The 21,061-nt window shown below is 36.6% G+C and overlaps 1 protein-coding gene across 7 annotated transcripts in view; it reads left to right on the top strand.

Annotated features, from left to right (window-relative positions):
- LOC131071617 (FACT complex subunit SSRP1) overlaps positions 1–21,061 on the top strand; it is a 154,212-nt gene that overhangs the window by 80,260 nt on the left and 52,891 nt on the right. For all 7 annotated transcript variants that reach the window (XM_059213881.1, XM_058007533.2, XM_058007532.2 and 4 more), the window contains one exon: positions 13,039–13,175. In XM_059213881.1, the coding sequence (XP_059069864.1) occupies positions 13,039–13,175 (137 nt within the window). The remainder of the gene's footprint in view (positions 1–13,038; positions 13,176–21,061) is intronic.

Here is a 21,061-nt window from a genome sequence, read left to right as displayed (position 1 = left end):
GATATGTTGGTATTACAAAAAGGGACTTATGCTTGGCTTGTTCAATTCACAATGAAGGTTTAGACATTGAAGCTCTATTGTTTGGGTCTTGGATCATGGACTTTAAGAAAACTGAAAAGGAGATAAGGGTTTAGAAGTTCTAATCTATTCTTAAGAATTCAAGAGACGGTATTGACTAGGTCAAACCAATAACCACGTTTTGCTTCACCACGCTAGGACAAATTCACAAAGTGGGTGCAATCTTCAAGGGGTGTGCTTATGATTTTCACGTCATGAATAACTACCATCAAGTCAAACAATATTTATCCAGACAAAAGTTAAGCATCCACAAAGTAAGCTTAGACTAACTTTACACAATGAACAAAAATCATCTGTTCATCAAAAGTATGAGCGGAAGATTCACCATAAATCAATACTTATTAGATCTTGCATTTGTCTAACATACGTGAAATAAAATCTAAACTATGATGAGGGATAAGAACCATGTAAACTCCAAAATAAGAGAAGTAATCACCATCAATTCGAAAAATGCATTACTCAATACTTTGGCAGTCGTAAGCAACAATTTGCTTATATCCACATGTTTTGCAACATGCTTCCATGTTTTACAAATGAGGGGCGAGCTCAATTTATAGGCTCTTCAATTACAATTCAATGGCCAGGATTGATTTCGAATCAAGACCGAGATTAAATAATAAAACCCTAATTAGGGTTTGTTACGACTAACTACCTCTCGACCAATGGGAAAATTACATTTGGGGACACGTGTCCTTCTGCTAAATATAAACCAATAATAAAATAGAAAGTTGTTGCATTGTGGATTGTGCCTTCTAGAAGCCTTTGATGGTGTCTAAACACTGTTCCAATCATGATTCCCCTAATTGACTTGATGACCACCTAAAAACTAACTCATTGTAAAAAGACTGGTGATTCGTAGTTGCGATGCCAAGGCAAAACCATAAAAAGCAAAAAGTGGGGTCCTGATTGCAATGGGATGATGTGTGAGAAGGTCACAACACAACCCACTTCACTTAAATCTGAAATTCCACCTTGACAATGTTGCTATAACAACGGATGATGGACAACTTTTTCTTCACGAACTTTTTTCTTCAATATGTTATAATCTTCCTCTTAAATCCTCTATAACATGATCATAAATCTGCATATACATCTTCATATAAATCTGTCTTGGATGCGCTTATTCTTTTCTATAATTCTGCCATAAAACTATCATAAGTCTGCTAAAATCTGCCTCTTAAAGTCTTCACAAATGTGCTCATAGAATCTTCACAAATCTGTTCTTAAATTCTTCATAGATCTGCTAAATTACTCTTTGTAATCTGTCAATATGAATCATCACCAATCTGCAATAATCTTTATATCTTTCCTTTCATTTTTTCTGCAATCTTCTTTCACGTTAATATCCTCGGTGCATATGTTTTTTTTTTATCCAACTCTTACTCACACACATTCCACCGACACTTTATTTATATAAATTTTAAGATATGCATTCTCTTAATAGACACGCTTCTTCCAATAGAAGTTATATTTTTAGAGACATCATTTTCATTATCACTAAATAATAAAATTACACCTCTATTATAATGGGTCTCTTCATTTCTTAACAATCACATCTTCTAATTAAGTTGCACCTTTTCAAAGACTAATCGTTGTTTGTAGATCGTACCTTTTGTTTTGATAAACCATGTGTTAACTTCAATCGTTGACTTGCACATAACTTATGAATCAATCTCGCTCCTTAATCACTGACTTGATTTCCATCATAACATCATTGCATATTATATATATCTTTAACTATTTTTTAATCGCTTCCTTTCTAATATTAACCATAATAAGAATCGATTTGTACTATGAGTCGGACTTTATATGATGTTGTTTCAAATCATTGTATTATCGTTTATTTGCTTGATTGCCACTTTCCTCTTATCGGACTTAACTGTGACCGCTGCTTTTAAAGTGGTTATTGTTTAATATGAACAATTTAAATTGCTGCTATAAGTTAATGTGATTGTTGTGAGATATTAGTCACTGTCATAAGAAGTCGATGTTCTTCATGCTCTTTATACTTAACTATCCACTGCTCATAATCTGGTTCAGACACTGTTCTTTATCTTTATCTCTGATAACATTGTTTTGTATTTTTCAGAGGATGTCGCTTATCATCTCTCATTTCCTAATGAAACGTCAATGCTATGCTCTTCAGATATCAATAACATATACTTTAAAAACAGTGGAACCCGATTTATGTGTCAAGGCAATTTGTGGCTAAATGAAGATCCATTATTCCTTTCCATTATTCCCGTCTCTGTTGCTTCTTTATAATCGTTGACTTTGAATTACACAGATCGCTGCATAATGAACTTGGTCGCTACAAATAAACAAGCTTCCTTTGATTGATGTTCTTTCCAGTAATCGCTGCCATTTGTTACATATAAATGTCGTCTTTGTAGTCACTGCTTTCTTGGTCTTTTATTATTGTGTATTCCTTCAAGTCACTATCCTTATCGGTATTCATAACCAATCATAGCCTTTTGTGTTTTCTATCATTTCAATTCGAATTACTTTATTTTCACGAAACTACTCTTGTTATGTATAGTTGCTGCCATCTCTGTGGTATCAATATCTTTTATACCTTTGGAATCGAACCAACTACTTGGTCACCCTCTTTTTTTTTATCGTTATTCTCCGTATGAATGGTGAAGACTATCATTTGCGTTGAAACCATAGTCACGGGGTGCTGGATATATATATATTCTTTCACTTACTTTGACCTGTAGCTTTCTCATCACTTGTAGCATTCATCAATTTACTGTTATACACTTTGTTGCTGTATTTCTTTGATGCTGATCATTGTCTACAACAAACCTTAACACAACATAGATGAGGATTGCTGAATCATTAACTGATATGCTGCATATCAATCACTCTTTCATAAAGTAGTCGGGTTGTATGTCTTCATACATCTTTACTCCGATGTTGCATTCTTTTTAGACATCAATCCTTTCGTAGAATCAGAACATGTAGCTTTCATTATATCACCTGAAACAGATATGATGGCACACATTGTTGCTGCTATAGCATGGTCCATTGCCATATTCATCCTTTGATTCCACTTTGAAGATAAGAGTGATAGACAAAGGAATGCCACAATCATTAGCTATTGTATTGCCATGATTTCGTACATCCAATATGGTCATCAATATCCAGAATTTTCTCCACACTGCTCATTAACTAAATATTCTCCCAATGCTGTCTTTTCATATGTGGATCGCTGCATTATGACTTATTATCACTGATAGTAATCACTGTCACTTTTATTCATTTAATCATTGTACCTTTGTTTAGTTGTCTTTTAGCTGGCCATGTCTAACCAATGTTTAAATATTTAATTTAAACCTTATCTTTTCTATCAATCTTTGCTCAACAATTGATGCAATTTGACCTTAGACATTCTACTGAATGATGAGAACAATATTTACACCTTGCATACAATGATATTGCTACTTTGACAATCATTGCTTTCTCACTTTTGACATCAATGACAATATTTCCAACAATAAAGACACTCATCTAAGTGTGATAATTCTTGTAATTGTGTGATTTGAGAAGGTGCATGATCATACCATTCATCACTTTTGTTTGTCTACCAGAATGAGGATGGAAAGTGGTAGGGTTGGTTAACATTGTGTCTATAATTGACCGAATTGCTTTCTATAAATGGCTCAAGGATCTTATCTTGATTAGATTTAATGGTGGGTGTCAATCACTAGTGAAACCAACACTGTGGATGTGCTATTTAGTATTTAGTTAAAGATTTTAGATTTTCATGGTTTAATATCATGTATCTAAGTGTAATGTCTATTGTTGAGTTGTTTGTAGAGCTGATCTCATCATTGGCAAGCTACGATATTGAAAATCTGTGCACTTCTACATACTAGAAATCACTACTATGCTTAGTAGAGGTAAACCTAAAAGGAAGTCCACAGAAATTAATTCCCAGGGCTTGTTCATTACCCAACAAAGGAGTATACATCCATTGCTTCTTGTTGGTTGGCTTGGCTAGCACAAGGGGGTACATGATTTCATGTATCATACAACACCTTCCCTTAGCTGTGAAAAAAAAAATCCTTATCAAAACCACTAATGTCTTTTCAACTTCAAAATGAGTATCAACCTTTCCAAAATGAGGCTCCTATATCAACTTTTGGTGGTCTACCTCATGCAGTACATATAGGTATCCTAGATGATAAAGAGTTCGTCCTGCAATTATCAATCTAAAATTGACTTTATGCTATGCAATACTTGATAGATATTTGTAAAATCTGAATCTAACTTGTGTAATTGTGACTGGTTATTAGTCTCATGTCCATGTATTAGGCATAGAGGGGAGTACTTGGGCTGCAACTTTGCTCAAATAATTTGGTTTTTGGATTGGAACTTTCTTTCTCAAGCTTGATGTTCAAGTGGAACTATGGAAGATATGAAGACCATATCTGATGCTGCTCTTTTTGCAATTTGTTGTATGCTTGTAAGAATTTAAACAGTTTGCGATCCTTGTAGACGATGATCTGCTTTTCCCACGCAATTTTTCCAATGCTCAATGCCTGGACAGTAATGTTAAGCTCTCTGCATTATGGTTGATGTTTTCTTAATAACACAGTGACTGTCTCACTATATTAAGAAACTATAAGACTAAATTTGGTTAGTATTTTTCCAAGTGCATTTTCAGATGCACTAGTTCTTAATAAGGCAGTGAATGTCTCACTATATTAAGAAACTAGAAGACTAATTTAGTTAGGATTTCTCCAAGTGAATTTTCAGATGCACTAGTCCCAATCTAAATTGGTTATAGAAGATCAGGTAGCTTAGGAATTGGTGTGGAAAAACATTTTTCCGTTTTAATTTTTTGAATGTTTTCTATTGTGCGAGTACTCAGGTAAAAGTTGCTTTGCTACTACCTTGGGTAACTTGATTCATTGCCCATGTGATGCAAGAAAAAGCAAGTGCAGCCAACCCTGAGAATCTGACAAGTTTTGTAAGCGTCTTTGGTGCAGGCCATTCTTGACTAATGTGGATGTTGGGCAGATTCACATTGATGTCATCTGTATAAACAATATATCAAATATGTTGTCTATTCTTCAAGGAAAAAAGTTAAATTTTCCATTTTAGAATACAACTTATGTTTCTACAAAGTGTTCAGCACTTGCCAAATATGACATGTTTTTTCCATGTTTTTCAGAAGAAGAAAATGCCATCAAGAGAGAAAATAATGAATGAAGTTGTTAGTGGCTAAACCCTGATATTCATCATTTGCATGAATGTCAAAGGTGCATTGGTTGAGCTGACGGGTGTAATCAACCGTTCAAACAAACCTTCTTTGGCTTTGGAGGTTGTCTACAAGACATCCAAGGATTCAACAAGAATCTTACGGCACTTTGACTTAATATCTATTTCAGTAAAGAATTTGGTACTGCAGAGGCAGTCCTATATGTCCTCAATCCTAAGAAAAGGATTGTGGTTCTATGTAGTAATCTTATCAAGAATTCTATAGATATTCCACAGGCTAATGGAATTGTGATTTGATCTCTTCATATCAAGGATTGAATGACTCTATTATGAGGCACTTGGAAGAGGTGGCCCTTCAATCAAATCAATGGCATGCTTCACTGTTTATTGCTTAGTCACTCCAATGGTGGACTGTAAAATATCCTTATATTCCTCCCGTCAAGTAAAAAAATCATTGATTCAGTAAAATAAAAATAAAAAATCTTAATCAATAAATCAATGGACTTTACAAAGTGTAAGGAAAGCAGAGTGCGGAAACACCTTCCAAAATGTCAATTTCGTAGAGGAGAGAATCAGGGATGTATTTCAATTTCAATTACAATCATGAAGATGCACAACAATGAAATAACAGAGTAAACAACAAGATTCACAATCATAGAGTTGATACCAGAATTCACGTGGGAAAACCCTTATGGGTGAAAAACCCACACACCAAGCAATGTCTTCTTGTATTAAGATACAGACTTAACTGCTCTCTTCTAGTCTTTGTTCAGGCAGCATTACAAACATCAGATTGAGTCCAATGTACACAAATCACAGTCACAATAATTCTGCAACTTGGTAGTCAACTGAATCTCCCATCGATCACCTTCAACTAACTGATTAACTTCTGCAATCATTTCTACAAACAATTTGTATCTCTGCCAGGAAACGGTTCGATTCAGTTTGCATGGCTCCATTCAACCGTCTTTGTGAACTCTCATCGAACTCTAGCTTGAACCAACCATCGGCATCCAACTCAGCAGAAGAACACCAGTCAAACGTGGTCCCCACTAAGTCTCATGGCTTATCGGCAAGAGTTCCTCACCTCGGCAATGCCTTAAAACTCTCTTAGCAAACTCCAATATCACACCAAAATCCACAGCGCGTTGCTAAGGCAATTCCATGTCTTATTGATGTTGGCTTTTCAGCATGGACCGTGTCTTCGACTTTCTTCTTGGAATGTCTTACTGAACATCAAAGTCTCATCGAACTCTTACCAAGATTTAACAAAGTCTCATCGACATGGTCTTATTGGCATGAGGTGTGACTTTTGCTTTTGATTAGAAGAGTCTTACCAACATCACATGTTACACCGAACTTTGCCAAGACCCGTCATATGTCTCAACGATATTGGTAAGAAGAATGATTTTTGTGAACTGCTTGAAGAGTCCTGCCGAACCCAGAGGTTAAACTGAAATCCCTTTTCGCCTAGACCACACCAAGGTCTCACCGAAATAGAAGTTCATCGGAGAAAGAAGTGACTTCAGCTAGCTGCTTGAAGCAGAGTTACAAGACTCGTAGAGTTTGGCTTAAACTTGGCGAGTCCCAAGGTGGGTCACCTTTGCTGAGGCCAGAGGACCTTGGACTTGGACTCACCCAAGTTTGGCTGGGTTTGCACAGACTTGCTGAGTCTGTTAGACTCGACAGACTCGCCGAGTCTTGAGCCTTGGACTCTGCTACGCTAGCATGAATAAAAAACACAAAAAATAAAGGGAAGGAAACATGGAGTTGAGTTAATCTTTGGCAAGGGGAATTGATGCTAGATACCATCTATTCCTAAGCCCTGCAAAATATCATTCTCAGATTATCACATGCATAATTAGTAGCTGTTGTGTATGTTAGACTGCTGCAAGACAGACTTCATTGTTGTTGTTCATATATTGGAGATTGGTATGTTGTCAAGCACTTAATTTGTGGGATACCCTATCCTTTATCTTCTGTTCATTTTTGAGCCTTATTGCAGTATGTAATGGACTTCATTTCAGTTGTATTTCAGTCTTATGCAAAATCATTTATATCAAATTAAGATCAGCAATATACATCTTGTCTCCGTTATTTTTGTGGAAGGCTTATATTAAGTTTGAGGAAATAAATATTATGTGCTATTATACTTCTTGTCAATGTATTTTATGAATGCCATCCATTATGGATGTTAACAGAAACCAATGCAAGAGTGGAAACACATAAACTTGCATGATTGCATGCGAATTGTTTGACAAAATTACTAAGGGATTAAGAGTGAAAAAAATTGGTGCTAGAAAAGGGGTAGCATCAATGTGATCTCAATTGGATAAGTGGGAGCTACAGGAGAGGTCTCTTGATCATCAAGATGCTCAATTGTTGCATCATATTCAAGCTCCTTTAATTTATCATCATCAATAGGTAGATTATCAACATCATCAAGTGGAATGAGCTATTATGAAAGTTTATGTGTTTCCAGTATTGCATTGGTTGCTTTCCACATCAATTCCCCTTGCCAAAGCTTAACTCAACTCCACATTTCGTTCCCTTAGTTTTTGCTGTCACAAGTCAATCTTCTCCTCCATCACAGACAGATCTTGGGCACTGACACATCTCCTATCACTTTAGAGGAGGTTGATCCACAGGCAGAGTGGAACACTGAGGTTGATGTTCCTGTCTTCAACGATGAAGACTTGGAATGGGTTGATCAGGTGGATCGAGAGGCAGAGGCAATAGCGATGGCAGAGGAGGAGGCTAGAGCACGAGGAGACCCATTGGAGGACCTCGAGTTTGAGGATGATGTGGATGAGGATGTTGATGTCACTAAGGCTGAGCCTGAGCCTGAGCCTGAGCCTGAGCCTGAGCCTAGGACACATGCAGATATAATGGCTGCAGAACGTTCCAGGATCTATCTTAGGCGCACATGTAGGACGGTTGTGAGGTCGAGTGATCACTGATATTGGCTCCTCTGAGCCTTAGACTTCTAGGCTCTAGCTTTTATGTTGATATATGTTTTGAACTTTTGATGCCATGGATTTCATATTCCATGAATTTTGTAGACATTTGACACTATTTATATTTATAATGTGTTATTTAGTTTAGCTTATTTCCTTCAGCTCAAGCCTAAAATTTGTGTTTATACTTATGTGATCAATGTAAACTTGTTTATTTGTTCAAAACTTCAAAGTAGCTTCTATTTAATGAGATTATTGTATCTTTAAGGTTTATTTATTTAAGGATGCAGGAAACAGGTTTTAAATCCTAAAAAATCTTTGAATTTCTTGGGTTTTTCAATTTGCCGAGTCTTGGCTGAGTCCAAGTACGAGTCAAAAATCAGCTTGCCGAGTCCAAGTCTTGTAACTATGGCTTGAAGAGTCTTGCCGAACTCCAAGGTCACACCGAAATCCTTCTATGCTTGACTTCACCAAGACATTGAAATCCTTCTATGCTCGACTTTGCCAAGACACTGAAAGAGTCTTATCGAAAAATGATCTCTGTTGAAGCCAAAAGCCATTTGATGGAGATTTCAACCAGTAAGTTTGAGACACCTATTCTCAACACAAAGTACAATTACCCGAGGAAGAAACAAGAAAATTCAATAGTGTTCTACTTCTATTTGTCCAACCGTTAATCATGATGGTGCAACCCTTCTTTCTCCATATCTCACGCTGCTCATCAATTGTGGCTTTGACATCAGCCACCTCTTGAGTCAAAATGGTGCCTTTTATCTCCTCATCATGAGGGGCTTTGAACCCTGCATTGCAAACAATAATGGCATCTATCATATTTTGCCACTAAGGAGACCTAAATCAAATTAAATAAACAAAATAAGTATTAACTTTAAAAATTAAAATCTTCAATGCCAACTATTAAAAGCAAAAAAATCACTAGACATAGAAGTCAAACTATATATTTTAAAGAAAAAATAATAATAATCACCTGGCTGCATGGAATGGAATGGTGTAGTAGAACTAGAAATCTCTAGTTGCACTTTTTGCAGTGTCATGCTTCTCCTTATTACAACTCATACTCTTAAGTGATGATTGAGAACCTGGAGTCATCCGTGGAACAAATATGAATCGAATTTGGATGAATATTTTTGAATCCAAGGCCCAATATTTACACTGGCACTACCATTGTCACTACTCGTGGATCCAGGACATGGAGGAATTGAAGAACTCTCTCCACCAATGTTTTCCATTTCTTCCCTTTGCTTCATTTTTAATTCTTTTTGCTGCTTAAAAGCCTCTAGTTGACATTGTACGTGAAGTACAATGTCAAGGAGTGCTACTATGCCTGGTTTAGCATCATGGCATGGTATGTGAGCAAGGTGATACTTCAACTCATAGCAGAAAAACTTTGTGAGTACTTGCAAAACTTCTGAGGACTCATAGAACTCGTGACTAGAAACCCTAGGTGAGTTACTTGTCATTTAACTTGCAGACAATTTTTTCATAAGTCACTGTGACTTTAGGGCAAAAAATTGCTAAAACTTGCCAAATTTAAACCTAAAACACACCACTGACTCGTCCAAAAAAGAATGAAGGCACAAATCACTTCATTTGGAGGGTTCTTTTTGTTGTTCCAGATGCGATAGGCACCCGATGGACGATCATTGAATTCCCAAAAAAGAAGATTGTGGAAAGTCGAAAATGAGCTGAGCAATTTCATTCTAATTTTTGTCTTCGTCCTTTCCCTCTTCATGATTTTCAACTTGCGGGTAGAGCTATTTCATTTTGAACCACAACATATGTTTTGAACATGGAATTAATCACTCTATTAGTTGTGTCATCGTCTTTAATAGATGGGCAATTTGTATTGTCTATTTAAAAAAAAATTAAACCAATATCCATGCTTCTGGACTACATGTTAACCACAAGATGTTCTTTTAATTAAGCATTATCTTTAATATGTTATTTGTTTCACTATTGTAGTTAAAAAATAATTTTAATTAATAAATTTAAAATATTTATTTAATATTTTAGTTATTAAAATTTATTTAGATTGTGAGTAATTTTAATTTGAAATATGTAAAGTGTTTTACATATTTTTTATAAAGTGTTGTTTTAAATATTTAATTATATTAGTGATTAGAATTTGTAGTTTGTATTTTATTAATTTATACATTAATAAAATATGGATGAGGCATCTCACATACATTTATAAAATATTGTTTTTTATAAAGTCTACGGTATGTATTGAATGCAATTTTTTCCAAGGTTGCAATTGGTCTATGATACATTGATATGTATTCAACTAAAACTTTGATTTATTATAATGGAAATTAGTAATATGTTCTACAAATATAGTGTGTGTGTTTTTGAAGAATATTTTAAAAAATTAAGTATTTTCAAATGTTCGATAAATTTGTCGAGTTATTGGTGAGTCCCAGTTTTTAAATTTATTGGTGAGTCTCAGTTTTTGGTGAGTCCCAAGTTTTTAAATTTTTTGGGTCAGTTGAGTTATTGCTGAATTTGAGTTTTTCAACTATGTTTCAATTGATTAATAGTAGTACCTCCCCCATTGTATTTCCTTTTTCAATGAAGACATGTTATTTCACCTTTTTGTCCCAGAAATGGCATGTTTCCAACTAGGATCCTTTCTAACTGGGGTAGACATTATGCTTGAAAATTTGGATCAATTTATAAATGAATAGTGAGCTGTAATAAATTCTAAATGAAAAAATTAACATTTACACTTTCTAATTGGATTACAATAAAAAAAAGAAAAAACTAAGAACAATTAGGGTTTGTAGCTAAAAAATTAAGGGAAAAATACTAAACACTTCTAGGGTTTGATTATTTGATAGGTAGGGTTTCTTGTTTTTTCCATTAACCTAAAATGAAATAAGATAAAATAAATGTACAACAAATGGAAATTTGAAATTAAAAAACAAAAAACAATAAAAAATACTTACCTCTTCAATTTTGCTCCAAAAATGAAGAAATGGAGCTCCGAATTAGTGGTGGCCTCCTACAAATCCTTCTTAAGCTCCTCTAGATATGTCAATGGCAACTACTGACCTGCCCAAATGATCTCCAATCACTGTTTTGTCCTCAATCAATCTGCTGGTTTTCTCTTTGTTTTTCTCTCCTCCTTGTGCTTGAAAACAATAAGAATCAATTTTTAGGGTTGAGAGAACAAATAAAGGTGCTTCTGTTTTGAGTCAAAACTGTTTTTTTATTCACTTTTCCTTCTACCCGTGCAACAGAGTTTGAGGCTTAGGACTCTGCGAGTCTGGCCAGTCTGTCAAACTCGTTGAGTTTGGACAAACTCACCCAGCCCCGAGTCTCGGGTCCTTGGGCCTCGGAAAGCTTAGCTCGCCTTTGGACTTGCCGAGTCTGGGCAAGTCCAGGTGATTCTTGTAACTTTGGTTTTATATCGTAGCTATTTATTGAATTGGCATGAATGAGCACTAAGAAAACATATGCATAGAGATCTTGCAGCATATATGCAACCTTTTGAATCTTTAACAAAAATCGCATGGTACAACTTTGCAATTACAGTTCTAGCATGGTGTCATTCTGCTTGTGTATTCTTTTTGTCCAAGCTCTCCCTTTTGATATTTGCACTCTTATCCTTTTTAATTTTGTTTCTGTAAATAGTACATTTGAAACAGTTCCAGTACATTGTATATGCATGCCCTAGGCCCTGAATCAATGGTTTCAAAGCTTTCATGACTGTAATGATATCAAATTGTCCTCTTCACATCATATTCCTATGGCATTGGAGTTCATTTCAAAGTATTTCTGCATTTTGCATGCTCACTTGCACAAGGTTTGACTACACAAATCTTGGTCTCAAAACTCATGATCCTTCATCCTACCTTCCTTCACAATCCCAACTAGACGGCAAATAAAATGTATTCAAAGATGTTTTAGTAAACGAGAGAACAATTTGCAACAACAAAATAAGCCGAGGAGGAGATGTACCATGAAATCCATGAAAATTGTTGAGACACGGACCAGCTAGGACTCGAACCTAGGACCTTCCATACGCTGCTGGAGTGCTCTACCACTGAGCTACTGGCCCCTCTTGGACCAGTCCATCATCGGTCCGGGTGTGGCTTATTTCCAACACCAATACCCCCCCTTAAGCCACACCTCTCGTGTGCTTGGGGCTCCTAGCCTGGACCTGGCTCTGATGCCATGTTGAGACATGGACCAGCTAGGACTCGAACCTAGGACCTTCCATACGCTGCTGGAGTGATCTACCACTGAGCTGCTGGTCCCTCTTGGACCAGTCCATCATCGGTCCGGGTGTGGCTTATTTCCAACACCAACACCCCCCCTTAAGCCACACCTCTCGTTGCTTGGGGCTCCTAGCCTGGACCTGGCTCTGATACCATGTTGAGACATGGACCAGCTAGGACTCGAACCTAGGACCTTCCATATGCTGCTGGAGTGCTCTACCACTGAGCTACTGGCCCCTCTTGGACCAGTCCATCATCGGTCCGGGTGTGGCTTATTTCCAACACCAACAAAAATGAAAGTGGAAACACTTTGAGATTTGAGACTCAATCCTTTCCAAATCTCTTCATAGCCCTTGGATTCAATTATTGTCTCTCCTAAAAACAGAATGAAATTTTGAAGCTTCATTCCTTAAGTAGTTATATTCGTGACTTCTTTTTCTGGTTGCTATTTTCATATCTGATGGGTCTTTAATTTTCCTTTTTGGATGAAAGTCTGGTTGATAGTTTCTTATTGGCTATTGTTGTTTATGCTGCAGGAAACATGCTTACATTTTTGGTTGGTTCAAGACAAGCTTTTGAGTTGTCCTTGGCAGATGTATCACAAACACAACTTCAAGGGAAGAATGAGGTCGTCTTGGAATTCCATGTGGATGATACAACAGGAGCCAATGAGGTTAATATGGCTTTACCATATTCGTCTACTTAATTTTTTTAAACATTCATTGAATTTAGTTTATTTTTCTGTTAAGGAGGGAGGGAAGGAGAAGTTTTGTTGTTGCTCTTAAATTGTAACATGCAAATAGCTGTATTTAAGTAGTTTTTTGTATGATGCCCTCATGCCTTTGTTGCAATTTGGAGTTTTTCAAGCCTTTAACTCATTGACAAAGACTTTGCTGTGTAAATGTACTACAAAATTATGAGACAAATCAGTTACTAATGATTCTGAAATCATTACGAGATTCTAATGGAAAAATAATAGGTAAATCTGTACTTATTTTTCTGATAGGATTTAGTTGTTTTCCCTTACTTTAACTGGGCACTCAGATCATGCTTAAGTTCACCCTTACCACATTGTAAGTCAATAAGTTGCAAGATATTCTCTTATAGGTTGTATTTTGACTCTGTTTCAGAAGTATCCTTGAAAAACTATGTTGGTAACCTAATGGCACTAAATCATTCCACACTATAGTACAGGAGTAGCGAATGGCACTAAATCATCAATAAATAGGTAATTTATGAGGAAGAGCGAATGGAAACCAGGGGCAGGGGCAAAGAACCAAAAGTGCAGAAGCAAGGGGAAAGATGATACACCTGATTCGTAAGGAAATAAATGAAGAAAAAAATCAGGATGCAGAAGGAGAATAGGGAGGATGGGAAGGATATTGAAGCATATGGTAATAGAATTAAGCTAGTAGAGCTAGAGTGAAATTCCTCGGGGAGGTGATTCAACCTAGAAAAATGAAGTTCACAGTTCAGACATAGCTAACCCTAACATAGGTGGCAGAGGATGGATGATCTGAAATTACAGTTCGAAGACAAAGAAATTGATATGGCAGCTAACAGGACTGGAGAGAGGGCTACTATGTAGATTTGTTGGGTGCTGGCCTAGGGCAACATATTTTATGCGCTGGAGCAAATACCAAATGGAAAATAAAGGTGGGTTGCAAGTTCAGAATGATTCAAGTTTATTTTCTGATTATTAGAGGATTCAAGAGATAGGTAGGATGCATCTTGGGAGGCTCTTGGTTTTTTGGCAGAGCAGGCCATACATAATGAGATATTCTACCGAGTTTTTTGAAGCCAACTAAGAAATCTGGAACAAAGTCTCAATATGGGTAAATTGATTATATGGACTACTGCAGGACTTGTGGAGTGATTATTATGTTTATCAATTGTAGGGTCCACCTTACGAGAGTATGTGTGTGCAGGAAAAGCAATTTCTCTTTTTAACTTTATAGCTTGCGTCATTTTGTAACTGGATAAGCATATTCCAAAGGAAATCGGACTTGAATTGTAGAGCAGGAGGGAATGACAAACTCTGGATTATGAGAATGTGCCTTTCAGCTGTAGAACATGTCTTGAATTAGGATATCTGGACAAAGACAACTCAAACCACAACATTCATATGGAACATGAGTGTGAACAGATCAAAGAGTGCAAAGAAAATTTAAGTATTTGGCAGCCAGGAGCCAAGGATTTGGAAAACAGGGAGGAAGCTGGAAGTGGTAATGCATTTGCAGTTTACATGGTCTAGACTCTAGAGGAAGACGAGGAAGACAAATGACAGAATGATAATTAAGAGGGGCAAGACAAGGTGGAGCTGGAACATCAATCAAAGGAAATAGAGAAGCAACAAAAACAGTATAGCCTTGAAGCTCTTCTCCCACCTTTGGAAATTGAGAATCCACCTTCCAATGAAAAAGGAAAGAGCTTTATTGACCAATTGATGGGACAGGTCTCTCAGAAAATCAGAGTGTCATATGGAAGACTCTATAATTCCTAACTTTTACTTTTTCAACTTAATAACAAAAGCACATAACTTAATCCCAAAGCATATTCCTTTCATATAAACATTCACATGAAATTCAACTACCATGTAACACAAGTAGAACACATGATATATACGTGGAAACCCTTATAGGAGAAAACCACGGTAAAATAGCTTCCTTATATATAGAAAACTTATTTTATAAATTTGTAGGTATCAACCCACTCAAGGCACCAATCCCTCATTCTGTTTGTGACACTCTTTCCCACTAGGGGCACCAACCCCTCATTCTAATTCGTGAGCACCAACTCACTAGAGGCACATCAAATTCCACCTTTTAACATATGATGGACGATCCTATTCTTCACAAGTTCGCTATAGCTCACTTCTTCAACCTGTCACAATCTCCTTCTCAAATCTGCTATAACCTGGTCATAAATCTGCCACAGGTGATTATAACCTCTTCATATAAGTGTGCTATAAGACTCCTTATATACTTCTCCTCAAATCTGTCATTTATCTTCTTATACTCTCTTTTGAACCTGCTCATAAACCCCTCAAAATATTTCTTCAATATGCTTTATCTCAATTTCTTATTCTGCTGTATATATGTAATGTATCTTCAAATTTCCACGTACTCACACACAACTCCACACTTCTTTATCAAATCAATTCCCTTTATATATCTTCTTATCTCTTAGAGACGTAGCCTTAAGAATAGATATCTCTTTTAAAAGAGATGTGTCTTTCCAATCACTAATCACATCAATAAAAGAGAACATGTTAACTCTTTTAAGCATCACACCTTGTTTCGGATATTAGTTTATTGTTTTCTTTTATGAGTCGATCAACATATAGATTGCATTTTTACCAAATTATATCTTTTTTAAATTGCATTACTAATAGAAATCACATCTTTTTGTTAACATTGTTTCATAAAGATCACACCCTACCAAGCTGTAGTTGCACCTTTCTAAAATCACACAAAAGAAGATTGCTGCCTTTGTTTGTTATCAAATCGCATTACTTAATTTAATCGCTGCTATTTATTGATCATTGTTTATGATCAATATAATCACTTTAATGATACTCAATGCTTACTGAAATAGACACCATAACCTCACCATTCTTTTAGCAATTCACTGACTCGTCATTATCGTTGAAGTATTTTTGAGATCGCTGCATACTTAATACACGGTGTCATTTTTCATCTGCATTAGTTATGGATTGATGAGACACCAAAACAGAACTTGCACCACTGACGAACTGAACATTAAATTGCTTTTGTCATTAAACTGAATAACATCGTCATCTTTTTATAATCATGCTTTTACTTGATTACTGATTTAACTTCATCACTTTCATTAATAAATACAAATCGACTTAATGATGGCAGATGCAAATTGACAGCATGCTCATCACTGTTCTAATAACCTTAACGTATTGCTTAGTCGGCTATCATACTTTCTTCTTTATTCTCTTACGAATTTTCCACCTTTATGTTTATCGACATAAACATGTCAACAACCTTTGATAGTATTATTGCTGAGTGCACCAGTTTGTCTTCTTCTTCAGTATGATTTATGTCATGCCAGAAATATATACTATCAACCATAATCTTTGTTTTATCTTTGAATAGGATGTCAAGATTATCCCTTGTCATATCGACCATATGACCTGGCTAGTTGATATGTGATGGAAACTCAAATGAGCACAATCTTTGTATTGCTCATAGTTTTGGATTACAAAACAAATTTATATTCTTTGTCTTTGATAATAAACTTAGTTGCTCAATTAATCATCAAACTTAGTCGCTACTATTGGCTTGATCCTTGTTTATTAACTTTTGTCATTAGTCTCCCTTAAGATACATGCTGCACCTTATGACAACTTAATTACTTCGTGTTTGGCAGCTTTTTTTTTGATCAATCTGGATTCATACTTGTAATAGTATGATTCAATCTGCTCTTTTGACATCAATATGTGTATTATCTATACAATGAAGTTGATCATCCTCAATACTTTGACAATGATTTCCTTCCACAATGGTTTTAACATCAGTGTCAATCTCAACAACCTCTTTTATTCATAAAGATAATGAATATCTTCTTGACATCAATGACCAACTTTCCAAGAAGAATGTCATATAGAAGATCATCAAAGCAATTGTAGTGCACACATAGCATGAGAAATGCTGAGAACTCAAGAATTTAACTTGGGAGAAACCCAATGCTGGTGAAAGCTAAAGAAGAATGAAGTTTATCCTCCTCTGGTCACTATCATCTTGTTGGTTACACTGGTTTACTGCCATTTAGAGGTACCCATGGACAATGAGTTTGATGCCCAAACATCCAAACAACAATATCACTACTCCCTATACTTACAAATCACACTTGACTTTAACAAAATTGCTTGATTAGTCACATACAAGTTTACAAGTGAAAGGATCCCCTAAAACATGTTTTACAGGGGATTTCTCAACACTCATTAGTTACAAGAGTGTCCAAAAGGAAGCCCAAATGTTTAGAATATGAAATGTTGAAGAGCATTGTGCTTGGATGACTTGTTCTTATCACATCATTACTATTGTCTTATGAGTGATGAGTTCAACAAAGGTCAAAACCATCTCCTATGATTGTTTTTCTTAGTGACAAGATCGACAATAGTCAAAGTTTTTGCATGTGACTATTTGTTAAAGAAGAGAAGCTCACTAGGATTTCAAATCATCGAGTGTCTTTTGAACTTATTATCAACCTTCTATTGTTGCAACCCCTTGTTCGACTCAATAGCATTAGGAAGTGAACCTTGTCTTGTGTCTATGATCCAAACTTGTTCATTCATGTTGGTTTAGAGGGCCAACAATCTTATTGAGCCACTTTTTAATTCATTCCTAGCATATGGCACATGAAGACAAGATTTGATTTTGCCAGAAGTCAGAATTTAGAGAGAGTGGAGTGCTGAGAGAGAACTAGTGAAAATCCAAGAGAGTAAATAAGACTTAAACAATGTTGTTTTTATAAAATATGGATGTATGCAAGCTGTTTCAACAACATAGAAAAGCCCTAAGCATTAGGTTTTGTACATATAAACTGTTTGGTGCAATAGAATACTATCGTGCTCGCTCCAGTATCAAGGTTAATATCGTGATCATGCTAGTTTTTGGATTCATGCAGATCTTGTGAAGCTTGGGAACACTCAAAAACAGAAAGGGTTCTAGGCTTAGAAATGGGCAAAATGAGCCCCAATAAAATCTCCAAGGGATGAACATTAAAGTGAGTTGTAGACGGCAGATTATGCCGAGTTGCCTATGAATAAATGTTGTTAGCTGAAGTGTTAATTGTGTAAGTATTAGTCTGCTATGTTGTGTAATGTTGTCTAATTGTTCCCAATGGTTAGTTTGGTTTGGCAGTTCTTGGCAAATGTTGTTAGCTGAAGTGTTAATTGTGTAATTATTAGTCGGCTATGTTATGTAATGTTTTCTAATTGTTCCCGATGGTTATTTTGGTTTGGCAGTGCTTGGTGCTTGGTAATCTTAACCAACCATGGGATAGTATTTATGCACTGATTTTGTTGTATTGGGAACCAAGTGAGGATTGTACACATTGCATATTGAAATGAATGATATATCTTATTGAAACTCTATTGTACTTGGCATTGTCATATTGTGTTATTCTATGTTTTGTTAATGATATTTCCATTTACTCTATATGTTGTATAATACTACCTTATAGGAGTAACATTTTCGCGTCGTTGCTGATACAAAGCTTGGAGTTTTAAGCCACAGAGAGGTAGTATGGCGACAAACAATATGGAAGTGTAATGGGCTGATTGATAGAACAAGAAATATCTGAAGCAGAGGAAAACACGGTTGAGGACAAATTGAAGTAAGACCTAGTATACTTGTGGGAAGCATCCGACAACTAGTATATTTGAAGGGAGGCTCTCCAGTGAGAGGTCCCTAAGACCGCTATCTGAGGTAGCTTGACAGGGAACAATGCGGTCGACCATCTCCTTAGAAGACTACCAAGGTTGTTGGCATGCAATTTCTTTGCTCTTCGAGATCTTCAGGAAGAAAGGGATCGAGAGCAACATCGACAACAATAGATACTACAGTATAAGGAAAGGAACTGGAGGGAGGAAGAAGAGCGTGATACAAGCAAATGTTGTACCCCCAACAATTAATGCCCCTATGACCAAACAAGGATAGAACACGTACTGTAAATAGTTGAGAGGAGGGAGAGGGATCGGTGAGAAGATCTATCTAGCTTAAAGAGAAAAGTGAACGACGATTGTTGTTGCGGAGAATTTTTGAGAAATTGCAGAGTCTAGCAAGAAGTAAAAGTAGAAGTGTCAGCTGAAGCCATAGTTGGGAGAGATTGAAACTATCTAGTGAAGAAGGCACAACACATTGTACGTGGAGTGAGTGGGAGGAAATTGTCAGAAACCTACCACTTTCTAATGATCTTGCCGACCAAGCAAACAACCAGCCTGTACAGTCAATATCAGATGAAGAGGATGAAGAAAACTCCGGGACCAAATCCATAGAAAGTAACCTGTCCATACAGTCGGTATGCGATGGAGAAGACGAGGGAAGGAACCTCAAGAATGAGGTTGCCGAAATATTTGAGAATAATTTGCACCACATCAACAACATATCTATAGCAAAGGAACTAAGGATAAGGGGCCTGAGCTAAAGACCTCGGGGAGGAGGGAGTCTAGAAATGAGGAAGGTAACCAAGGTGTAGGGGATGCTAATGGTGGATGTGTAGAGGGCTCGCATGTGAACGTCGTCGAGAGAAAAATAGTCCAATCAGGTTCTAGGCACATGGGTTATATTAATCGAGCATAATGGTGACTCCCCTGGCATATCCAAGTATCGATAGGAAGAAACTCCCTAAGTTCACGTAGAATGGATCATAGGATCCCGTGAGGCATTGTAAGACATGTGACATCATTTGGTTGGCAAGCGGTAAGATTGATAAATATTATTGGTTAAGGTAATTTTTTGCAACATTACGGGGAGTAGCCATCGACCGGTTCTCCAAACTAGAAGATGAACACATAGAACACTGAGAAAAGTTGAAGAATGCGTTCCAAGCAGAAATCTATAACACCAAACAGGGGAAGCATTAAATTGTGTGATCCTACAATTGTAGGTGCAAGGAGTTGCTAGGCAAGATGGAGAACCAACTAGTCGATAGGTTGAAGAAGGGGTGGTGCATAGAGGGACTGGTTCCCTCCCCACGGAAGAAAATGTAGTACTACTGTCATCATACGTCGGTGCTTACAATTGGGCAATGGACATTGAAAGTGAACAAAACATCATAGAGAAAGAAGAAAGCAAGTGATGACAGGAGTATGGAGGACAACAACAGTGACAATGAGTCAAAAATTGTACAAGCCTTGAGACGACATGTACATGATGAAAGAATTAAAGGCCGAGAAAGAGAGTCCCAAGGAAAACAAAGAAATGTGGTGCATCGATTGTAAAGTAGGTTAGGATCACATGGGATACTAAGATTGGATAGTGTAGAAAGCTGGGAGTGAACTAGAAGTGTTTGAAAGATTTGAAGCTGAGTCACAAAAATGACTTGCTCGAAGAAATTGTTTTGTGACATCTGTTAGGTACTGGGACATTCCATCAAGGAATACCCATACAACCTAAAAAACAAGAGGCACACAAGTGCTCTTTGCTCAAGGGGAACAATTAACCCCACCAAAACAACCTATCCATTCTAATGTATCTCCTGGTGGATACCACAACCGGCAAGGAAATAATAATTGCTACAACAATAATGATAACTGTGGCCCAAGAAGAAGAATACAACACGATGCAAAGGGGAGATCAATGGTTTAGTGTCAGAAGTGCAATGAACGGAGTCAGTTTCCCCGAGAGTGCCAAAGTGGTCAAAATAACTGAGGCATGTTATGTAAGTGGTGTGGAACCAGGAATCACAAAGATGCTGACTCCCCAAAGAAGAGGGGTGAATATGCTGGCTATGGAGGAATTAGATGAGGAAAACTTGGTGATCACCAAGTTACAAACAAAGAAGGCAATATACCTAGATCCT

Source organism: Cryptomeria japonica, chromosome 11, assembly GCF_030272615.1.
Source record: "Cryptomeria japonica chromosome 11, Sugi_1.0, whole genome shotgun sequence".
In the NCBI taxonomy this organism is placed as follows: Eukaryota; Viridiplantae; Streptophyta; class Pinopsida; order Cupressales; family Cupressaceae; genus Cryptomeria; species Cryptomeria japonica.
The sequence above is the reverse complement of the archived record's forward strand: the minus strand, read 5'-3'. Positions and strand labels throughout refer to the sequence as shown.